We start from the raw sequence: 10809 nt of genomic DNA, 5'->3' as shown, positions 1-10809 counted from the left end.
CCTCCTTCCCTCGCTACTTTGACACCTCTTCATACAGGCGGGGGAAAAGTCAAAAGAACGATTTACAAGTCCTTTTCACAGACGAAAACCAAAGGCGAAACAACAACGCGTCCTCGGTGAAACGAGAAATACTGGGCATATATATACATATATATACATATATATATATATATATACATATATATATATATCAATATGCATTTGTGTGCACATTTCTCTTGACAGGTTTGAATATATTCCTGTGTATCCTTTTGTATGAATTTCCAGGTTTTAACATAGATTTCTATATCGACTCTCCGCGCTCTGCCTGGCTCGTGTGCCTTCTCGGAAAGCTCTGAAACGCGAGAGCGATCTCGAAAGACACTCGCACGGAGAGCAAAGTTCCATTCATGGAAATTTCTCAGTGTCACTCGCAGGTTTCCGCCTTTTTCGGCGCACTGTGAAGCATCCGAAAAAGAGCCCCTGCTGCGCGGGAGAGATGTCTACCGCAGAATGCATGCGCCTCAGACAGACTCTAAAAAAACATGTTGAAATGCCCAAGTTCCCGACCTGCGACGAAGTGTTGAGAAACAGATAAAACGAACGATCTCCAAGAGACCCCCCAGACAAAATATTACCTTTACACCTCTGCGTATGCATATATATATATATATATATATATATATAAATCTATAGATATGGAGTGAAGATAAATAAGGTTGAGGTTGGAGCTAATGGAAAGCAGACTGTGTCACCACTGTCTTTTTCTCTATTGAAAAGGTCCGCAGCAAAGGTACAGGAAGCCCCGCTGCTGCAGTGCGGCGGAGAGAGATCTGGATTCTCCGGGCGGGTGTCAAGGCGTCTTTTTCGCTTCTGTCTTTCTCGATCACTTCTCGTTCTCCCCTTTCTTTTCTTTCTTCTCCCTCGTCTTCTCTCTCCTCTTCTCTCTCTTCCTTCTCTTCTCCTCTCTCTTCTCTCTCTTCTTCTTTTCTCTCTTCTTCTTTTCTCTCTTCTTCTCCTCCGCATGCGTCTCCGTCGCTGAGTACCTGTGCCGCGAGCTTGGTCCAGGTGGTTCGACTCAGATCCTTCTTCTTGCGTGCTTCTTCTCGAAGAATCTCTCCGCCTTCTCTGTCCTCCGAGAGCACAGCCATGGTCTCTTCGCTCAGGCGTGGAGAGGACACAAGCAGCGCAAGTTGGTGTACGAGTTGCTCGCGGTAGCGCCGCAGCACTGCAGGACTCACGCGCTGGATCTCTACACTGTCCTTCTCGGTTTTCACCCACACAGGCTGCATCGATGTAGCCTCTAGAACAACAACGCATCAAGACACATAGAACTCACTTTTCAAACACACACACATACAAATATAAACATATATAAACATATAAACATATATATATATATATAGATAGATAGATAGATAGATATAGATATAGATATAGATATATATGTCAAATATCGGTGTGTAAATGAAGATATATATAGATATATATGTCAAATATCGGTGTGTAAATGAAGATATATATAGATATATATGTCAAATATCGGTGTGTAAATGAAGATATATATAGATATATATGCCAAATATCGGTGTGTAAATGAAGATATATATAGATATATATGTCAAATATCGGTGTGTAAATGAAGAGGGATGCACAAGTGAACCTACAGAGCGATTGCTTGTCGTTTCTCTGAGCGTCTTCACACGCAGACAATGTACCTGACAGAACTATTATACAAAAACACACTTACCTATATATATATATGGGTATATATATACATATATATATATGCATATATATTGATAGCCCTGGGCACTTACATGCGCATATATATATATATATATATATATATATACATATATGAGTGTTTCTAGGCACACGCACATGCATATAGGTGTACATGTATGCATATAGATATATATAGTTTTGTAAGTTTCTTTAGATAGGTTTTTTGTGATTTCTGGAGCGTTTTGCAGATTCTGTTGGTTTCTCCGTTATACCTTCTTGCGAGCATGCGCGCGCGTCTCCTGCGACGCGAGAGAAATCTCCAGAAGTCGTCCCGGCAGCGCATGCAGCGGCTTCCCACACGCGCGCTAACGCAGCGCTCTGCGAATCGAATGTCGCTCTCCCGGCGAGTAAAGAAGACGAATAAGCGGAGGAAGCAGGAGACGAAGAAGAAGAAGGAGGAGACGAAGAAGAAGAAGGAGGAGACGAAGAAGAAGGAGCGGAGTCACCAAAAAGAGATCGGAGAGCAGCGGCAGCGTGGATACGTACTTTGTACGAAGAGGAAGCGCCGAGACAGGAAGCGAGGGCGAGAAGAAGGTCACAGCGAGCTCTGAGAACACACGATCCGCGACAGAAAAACAAGGAAGACGGCAGGCGTTTAAAAACTCGGCGAAAGCCATCTGTGTCGTGCCTGTAGCAAGAGGCCTCAGTCATCGAGCTTCCTCAGACTCGCAAACGCGGCGTCAACACAAACGAAAAGAAAGGACAGCCTTGAAAACAGTTGGAAAAGAGGGAGCCGTTCACAGCAGCATGCGCAGTATAGTATGTCCTCTTGAGCATGAACGGTGTCGTCGATGTAAAGATGGTCTTTCTCGAAAAAAAAATCAAGTTGCTGTTTCGAGAAGCAAATGCAGTTTCACGAGAGAATGTACTCTGTTCGGGGAAGAACGCCGTCTTTTCGAGAAAACCAAAACGGGTGTTTTTCTGAAAATACCTGTCGAGGCTGGGTCCGGCGAGAAGGCGGAAACTTGGGTTGCTGTAGAGAAGCCGAGCGGCGTAGCAGGCATTCCACTGCACCTTCACAGACTTTTTTTCTTTCTCTTCTGACGGCAGAGCGGCTCCCAAGGCACCCAGAAGCACAGAGTGAATCTGGCGTAAAAGTTGAACCACTCCTTCCCGTCCTTCCGAAAGAAACTTGCCGGCTGTCTCCTCGCTGTCTCTGCTCTCAACTGTCTCCTCGCTGTCTCTGCTCTCACTTAAGGAGCCCCGCCAGTGTAGCCCAAAGGAGACAAAGCCAACAGCTCGCAAACAGGCAAGCGCGACACCCTCATTGCGGCTGCATGCCAGAGACGGCTGCGTAAACGTTCCTAGCGCTTCCATCAACAGCCGTTCCTCTCGTCGCCCCCAATCTGCCTCGACCTCTGTTGCTTGCAGCTCTCGTGTCTCCTCTGTCTCTCTTGTCTCCTCTGTCTCTCTTGTCTCCTCTGTCTCTTTTGTCTTGAAGGAGTTTTGGTTATCTGGGGATTCCCTCTGGTCCGGACTCGCAGCTTTTCGCACAAAGTCGTGTGTCTCCCCCGCGCTTCGTACAGGAGCGCCGGCCTCTGCAAAGGCCTTGGCCGCAGCGACTTTCAGCTCGACGTCCTCTTCTCTTGCGAGCTGAAGCAACGCAGACAGGCACGCGAGGCGGCCTGCAAAAAGATCTCCTCGCCGTTCGCGACATCCGCAAGAACCGGCCTTCTCTGTCGACCCCGATACAGCAGACGAAGAAGCGCAAGCAGTGGACGGAGAGGGTGAAGTTGGCGGCGAAACAGAAGGAAAAAGGAGAAGAGAAGAAAACTGGAGGAAGCGACTTGCCGCGGCAGCAGCAGCTGTCTGGGCAAAAACTCGAGATGTTGGCACCTCAGACTTCGAACCCAATTCTCCGTCCTCATTTTTCCTCGCTTCGATTCCCTCGTTTTTCTCTTCTGCTGTTCTTTCTCGTAACGTCTGTCTTGGATCTTCTTCTCCGAGTCGGCTTCTAGCAGTCTGGGGAACTAAGAGGTCAGAACGGCATCCACGACGGAGAGAGCACAGGGAAGCGAGTGCCTGCGCTGTTGAGAAAGTGAGGAAGTTGAGAAACATCCAGTCGCCGAAGGGAAGAAGAGCGAGAGCTGCGCATGCGGATCCCGCCACAGTAGCTTCATCTCGAGACATCTCTCTGTCTTGTTCGACTGCAGAGTGTTTGCTATCTGCGCAGGCGCGCGACGACCTCTCGCTTCCTTCTGCATGCGCCGGCGCAAACCTCTTCTCGCTTTTCTTCAGTCGCTCTTCCCCCTTGTCTCCCCTGCAGCTTCGCTCGCGCATCTCCATCTCCCCGCTGTTGCGTGGACGTGTATTCCCTCCCTCTCCTCTTTCTTCGCCTTCGCCATCTCTCAAGTCTCCTCTCTGTCTAGGGTGAAGTGCAGCGGAGAGGAACGAAGCGAGTACAGAAAGAATGTGCATGCGAAGTTCGAGCAAACAGCCTCGCCGGCGTTCTGCCTCTCTCTCACACTCCGCGTTTGCTGTATCCCTCAAATCGCGAGAAGAGAAAGAGGAAGAAGACAAGGAAGAACAAAAAGTTGAGGGCAGAGGAGAACAAGAAGACTGCGAGACAGGCGAAGGAGCGTGTGACAGCGGTAAAGAAGGAAGAGCAGCGAGGAGGTCCGTTGCAAGCTGGAAGCCGCGGTGCTTCAGAACAACGCATGTGCTCGACAGCAATTCCGCTAAAACAACCAAGAGAGGAGAACGGCACAAGGAGCAGGAGCTCCGAGACGCGGACCGGCGCCCGGTTGCCCCAGGCCCTTGGGGGAAAGAAGAAGCCGAAGAGAAAGGAGAGAAAGAAGAAGAGAAAGAATTGGAAGACGAAGGACAGAAGGAAGAGAAGGACGAACTCGTTGTCGTGGATAAGCAATGGCCGCGCCATTCCTGAGTCGCGCTTGACGGTAGAGTGGCGCCGGTGTGTTTCTGAATATTGATCTCGCGAAAGGACGGCGGAAAGAGAAGAGCGAAAGGATACGTCCTCGCCATCTTCAAAACGACAGCGAGGAGAACATCTGCGGCGCGTCTGTGGAAAACGACACTGCGCTCTCCCACACCCTCTTGTTCTCCCTCGTGTTCTCCTCCTTCTTGTTCTCTCCCGTCTTCTCCTTCTGGGTCTCTTTCTCTGTCGTTACCTCTCTCCACTTGGTCCGTTGGCCGAGTTGAGCACCCTTCTTTTCTGTCGATACTCAAGGCGTAGTGCAAGCCGAGGAGAATGACGTCTGCGAGCCGCGGCGCTTCTTCGCATTCCGCGTTCCGTGGACCGAGTTCCTCTGCCGCTCGACTCGACAGTTCCCCACACACGACGCTCTCTCCTCGCCTGTCTCTCTCTCCGGGGGGCTCTCTCTCTGTCGCGGGGCTCCGAGGTCGAGAGCCAGCTTCGCTTGTCGCCTCAGCCGATTCCTCACTCAGCAGTCGACTCTCGTTCGCTCGCTCTCTTCTCTCGTCTTCCGCTGCTCCTTTGCGTCCCTCTGCGCAGGTAGCGAACGCCCGGCTGCCGGCGCAGCTGTCGAGGCTGGAACGCTTCTTCTTTTGCGGCTCGAGAAGAACGGGGAGAAGAAGGACCTCCAGGACTTCGTCGCGCGACGGCCTGACCGAGAGGAGAGCTGTGAGGAGAAGGCTCACAGCCGACAAAAGAGACGGGTGCAGAGCGAAGGGGAGACTTTCGCGCATGAACGTCGCCTCATCTCCGCGCTTTTCCATTCTCCCTGCCTGCTCTGCCTGGTCGTCTCCGGCGTCTTCGGCGCAAGCTGCGGCTGTCGGGGCAGCGGGAGAACGAGGGCCTCTTTCCGATCGCAGCTCGCGGCGGGTGAAAGACGGGGAAGCCTCTCTCGCACAAGCAAGTAGAAAACCGAGAGAGGAAAGAGACACCGTCTGTCGAACATTCGCGGCAAACTGCAGGTACAGCTCGTACTCTCGGCCAGACGTTGTTGCAGAGGAGACACCACCCTCTTTCTCCGTCTTTCGGCTGTCGCGACACCCCCTGACCTCGCCCCGTGTGCATACACCTGCAACAGAATAATCACGAGACGAAGAAGAAGGCGAACAAGAAGCGGCGGAAGACAGAGGATCTGGTGAATGGACAGGGAATTTAGGAGATGTGCTGTCCGCGTCTTCCGAGATGTGTTCCAGCGAGAGCGTGAGGGTGAACAAGAAAGGCGCTGCGAGTCGCATGCATGCAAAAAGGATTCCCGGCCGGAAGACGGACAGCGGCAGAGACGAGACCAGACGGGCGAGGGCGCGAAAGCATGCAGCCGCCAACTCAGCAGACTCTTCGATCGCTGAGGAGCCTCCCAGCGTCTCTTCAGCGGCGCCTTCCTCAGGAGCACCGGACACCGAGGACGAGGAGAACAAAGGAGACGGAGGCAAGGGTGGAGGCGCCAGTGTGGACCTGTGGGGAGGACGTTGAGAGCGTGTATCAGCATCGGCGCGACAAGGGCTCTGGGTGGCGAGAGCAGCGGCGGCCACAGTTTCTTCGCAGAGAGCGAAAAGGTGAAGGAAGGCGAGACGGACGGAAGTCAAGACGTTTCCAGACAGCGAGTTGAACGAGGGTCGCGCGCGTTTCTGAAAAAAAAAGGAAGAAAACGGAGAGGCTCCTGCGCCGACCGCCGAGACTCCCCGTACCGCGTCGCCCTCCTGTCCCCCACAAGCTCGCGAAGACGACGAAGACAGAGAAGAAGAGAGAGAAGGCGAAACCGAAGACGACAGAGACGACGACAGAGGCGACGGCAGAGATGATGAGGCAGTGACAGGGCTTCGGTCGTTGCCAAGAGGCCTTCTGGAGGCCGACGGATCGTCTGGGTTCTCTGTGAGGTTCCTCCACAGCTGCATGCACCTCCAAGACTCCTTGTTCATGAGGAGCGGCAGAGAGACGGAGTCTGCACTCGCGACGACGCCCTGAAGCGAGGGCGCAGCGGCTCGCAAGGTGTCTTTCTGAACAGCGGGGACGACTTCGAGGGGGACGGCCGGCCAGCTTTTCAGCGGAGAGAACTCGAGGAGAGCCACTAGGAAGTCGATCGCCGCCCGTCGCACCTTCGCGTCTCTGTCAAGGCGCGCGACGAAGCCCCAGAGCTGCTGCTGCTGCAGCAGAAGCAGAAAAACAGGCGACCGCAGCGACGCTTGTTCCGGCACCAAGAAACTCAGAGCCCAGGTTCCGGCCCCGGGAGAGAACAAGGACACCGCAGACGACCGCCGGCTCTCCACGCGAGTGCTCGCATTCTGCCGACCACGAGAGACGTTCTCCGCCGTCAACGGACGACGCGCGAGTCGCGACGAAGGAGACAAAAGGGAAGAAGAAGACAGCGAAGACGACAGAGAAAAAGAGAGGGAAGAAGAGAGAGAAGAAGAGAGAGAAGAAGAGAGAGAAGAAGAGAGAGAAGAGAGAGAACGGGAACTGGTAGAAGAGGGAACGTGAACTTTGAAGTGCGGCGTCGTGAGGAGGAGAGGCCAGGATCTGAAGAGAGTTCTGGGGACGAGTTTGACAAGGATATGCGAACAAGCGAATGCGAGCAGACGGAGTTTGTGCCCGTCTTCTCGAACGCCTTCTTTCTGTCGATCTCTTCGGCTTCGCCTGTTCCTCTCGGCGGCTTTCTTCTGCACCTGTCGGTCCGGCTTCAACATGCTCGGCCTCCCCGTGACGCACGGTGCGTCCTCTTCTCCCAGATCTCCTTTCCATCTCCTCGCGCCCTGACTCTGCATCTCTTTATCTCGCTTCGCTTCTCGGTCGCCTCCGCTCTTTCGCACCCTCCGTCCTGACCCGCATCGAGCGCGAGACTCTCCACTCAGCCTCTCCTCCGCCGAAGACCAGGCCGACGAGTCGCACCGCGAACGCGAAGAAGGCGAAGAAAACGAAGCCGAAGACACGCTATCGTCACTCCCAGGTGTACGTACACCTGGGCGCGCCGGACCCGCACCCACCGGGTGTACGTACACCGCACCGGTCACGAGCAGAGGCTGGAGCAGCTGCAGCAGGCGAACCGCCTCGCCCCCCGCACCTGCGCTTTTCTCCGCCAACACGGCAGGAGACGCTGAAGCAGAAGAAGAAGAAGAAGAGAAAGAAGAAGGGGAAGAAGGGAGACAGAGACGCCAACATTCCTGGAGAAGCTGCGAGAGAAGTTTAAGCAGAACAGTGACAGAGGCGCGGCGTCGGCGGAGGTTGGGCGCGAAGAGAGGCGGGGTCGGAGACCCTTGGCCTGCGAGCAAGACGCGCGAGACGACGCTCAGAGCTCCGAAGAAGGCGCTGGGCGGAAAGGTCCGTTCGCCGAGAAACGAGAAGACGGTCGTTTCAGAAAAACCTCCAGATCCGAAAGACGAAGCTGCATGGATTAATGCGGAACCGTGTCTTTCTTCGAAATCGCTGGGCGCGCTGCAAGTCGTTCCCAAAACGCCCGCGGGTCGTGGCGAAGAAGCCTCCACCAGCTCCACGGAAGTTTGAGGCGCCGCCCCCGAGTCGATGAGGTGTATGTACACTGCCTCGAGGACTGCGGTCGCGGTGGCGAACAGGAGGTCCCAGTCTTCCTGGGTCTGCATGGGTCCGGGGGCATGGCGCAAGTTTTTTCCTTGTTCATCGTCGTCTTCGCGAAGGCGCTTGCCTTCTTGTCGCTCCTTCGAGGACTGTGTGTGCCAAGCTCGAAAGGCGCCGACAGCCACCGCTAGCAGCTGTCTCCTCAGCAGAACGTCTCCATCTGTCCAGTGAAGGGAAGCTGAAGATGGAGACGCGGGAGCTCCTCTGTCGCTCAGAAAAGCTCTTCTTGAGCAGCGCCGCAGCGAGTGGCGAAAGAGAGAGGCGAGGTCGCGGCGAAACAAAGCCTGTTCTCCTTGTTCTGTCTCCGCTGTGTCTCCGGCACCGCCGCAAGGCCAGATCGCCCGTCCCCCCTGTCTCCTCACGTCGTTCAACAGCGCTATGACTTCTTCAAGCACTGCATGCGTCGACCCTCGAGCGTCGTGGCGCGGCTGTGTCGAGCCGCTGGGCGATTTTAGCTGGGGGAGCTTCTCTTCTTCCCTTTCGGTCTCGCCTCGCCGCTGGGTGGAGGAGGGAGTGGACGCGACTCGGCGCTGCGAGAGAGCAACAAGAAGAGCCTCCAAGTCAGCGCTCTCGTCCTGCCCTTCGTCGCAAGCACCGCGTTGAGGTAAAGCGGAGACCAGCAGAAACGGGGACCCCGCACAGCTTCCGCGCTGTCTCCCCCGCATTGTGACGCCCGCTCGCGCGACAGGCGCACGCCAGTTTTGGGAACCGCGGCGGACAGTAGTCAACAGAGAAGACACAAAAGCGACGGACAGAAAGGAGGACGAGAAAGAAGAGAAAGAGGAGAAAGAGAAAGAAGAGGGAGAGAAAGAGAAGGGAGAGAAAAAGGAGAAAGAGGAGAAAGAAGAGGAAGAAGAGGAAGAAGAAGCGGAAGAAAGAGAAGAGTTGCCTTAGGCTGTGAAGCTGTGATACGGGTGGCTTCCCGTTTGTCTAGGAAATCCATTCTGGGGTCCCTGGCCAGAATCGGCAGTTTCCTCGAAACAGAGAGAAGCAATGCCGGACAGAATGGGCGCAGAAAAGTTTGCCTTCTAAAGAGAGCACTGGCAACAGAGAATCCCGCGCGCCTCCCGTCTCTACGTGTCGAGGAAGAGAAGCAGGTCGACGGCCGTCACAGTTGCACTCTGGCAAAGCGTCGTGCGACCCGCAGAATAGGGAAAAGGCGTCTTGCTCGCGTCTGTCGAAAGAAGACACAGGAAGGCAGAAGCAGACAGAAAGCTGACGAATGAGAAAAGAGGAGAAGAACGCAGAAGAAGGAGGAAGGACAAGAAGGAGAAAGGAGACGAACAGACGACTGGAAGTACGGCCATCCAGGTTGCGAGGCGACTTGTTGGAGACAGAGACGACGAAAGACTACGAGCGCGCCTCTTTAGGGGACGAGGCGGAGCAGGAGGAGAGAGTGACTTCACGATTGAAGAAGTTGAGTGGATGCGCGCAAGTCGTCGAACTCTGAATCGACAAGCACCGAACGAGGCAACCGTGTCTTCTTCGCGCGCTATACCAAGACACCTGACAGCAATAGCACAGCCGCGGATAGTGCAAGTTTCGACCACAAACGTCTGGACGAGGTTCTCTTTTGAAGAGACTTGTTGAAGTGGAAGTATTTCCAAAAAAAGAGGTCCTTCTCTTCTCCTCGTTTCCCTTTTTTCCTGCGACAGCGTAAACCGCCGATCGTGTGCTGCGCGCAACGGTTTCCTCGCAGCGAGGCGAAACGGATGGACAATTTTATCTTGCTTTTAGTCGAACTGCCGCTATTTGCGCGGCCTTCCGCGGAGAGAAAGAGGCATTCTGCTGGAAAGGCGCCTCCTCTTCGCCAGACGTTCCCGGTGGACAGACACTCCGCAGGCTGCGCGGCGAAAAGTCACCAGAGCACGCGTTCGGCTGGAGAAAAGAGAGGAGAGAGAAGAAGGAAGAAAAGAGAGGAGAGAGAAGAAGGAAGAATATAGAAAAGAGAGAAGAAAGGAGAAAGGCAGACGAGAGTGAAGAAGCGAGACAAATGAGACAGGGATAGGAGAGGAGAGAGAAGAAGCGATTTCCTTCGCAGGGTCTTGTAGCTACAGCTGGAAACTTCCCCCAGAGCACTGCGCCTCTCCCTTTTTCTCTCTTTCTCCATCTTTCTTTCTCGTTCCGTTTCCCTCTGTCTTCCATGCACTTAGCAGCTTCTTTCAGCCAAAGCAGAACCTGGAGAATGTTGACGCGCAGCGCGAAGAGAGAGAAGTCGGGAGGAGACGCGCCATCGACAGTTCGGGGCAAGCCGGTGTCTCTCCCGCGCGAGGTGGAAACGCTCCAGTGTCCAGAAGGGAAGTCGGCGAAAAGTGAGTTTCCGTGGTGTCTGACGCAAATCAAGTTTGAAGCTTCGTCGACAGGGACCTGAATACAAGGATGCAAGGAACATGATGGAGAGGGCGCCTCTCGACTTCTGAAAGCGACGGAGTTTCGAAAGCTTAAGAAAGAAAAACGGCAGACGGGTCGCAGCGAAGCAACGAGAGACTCCCTTTGAGATCAGAAAAAGGAATTCGCTCAAGAAG

At 54.1% G+C, this 10809-nt stretch overlaps 1 protein-coding gene across 1 annotated transcript; it reads right to left on the bottom strand.

Moving 5' to 3' along the window:
* Positions 1–710: 710 nt before the first annotated feature.
* Positions 711–8949, bottom strand: TGME49_230950 (hypothetical protein; the record flags this gene model as incomplete). Its single annotated transcript, XM_002367955.2, has 4 exons — positions 711–1282; positions 1980–2314; positions 2699–2853; positions 3292–8949. 4 exons carry the CDS (start codon positions 8947–8949, stop codon positions 711–713), a joined length of 6720 nt encoding a protein of 2239 aa, XP_002367996.2.
* Between the last annotated feature and the right edge of the window lie 1860 nt (positions 8950–10809).

The sequence above is a fragment of the Toxoplasma gondii genome, chromosome VIII (genome assembly GCF_000006565.2).
Source record: "Toxoplasma gondii ME49 chromosome VIII, whole genome shotgun sequence".
NCBI lineage: Eukaryota > Apicomplexa > Conoidasida > Eucoccidiorida > Sarcocystidae > Toxoplasma > Toxoplasma gondii.
Note: the sequence above shows the minus strand (reverse complement) of the source record. Positions and strands in the feature narration are given on the sequence as shown.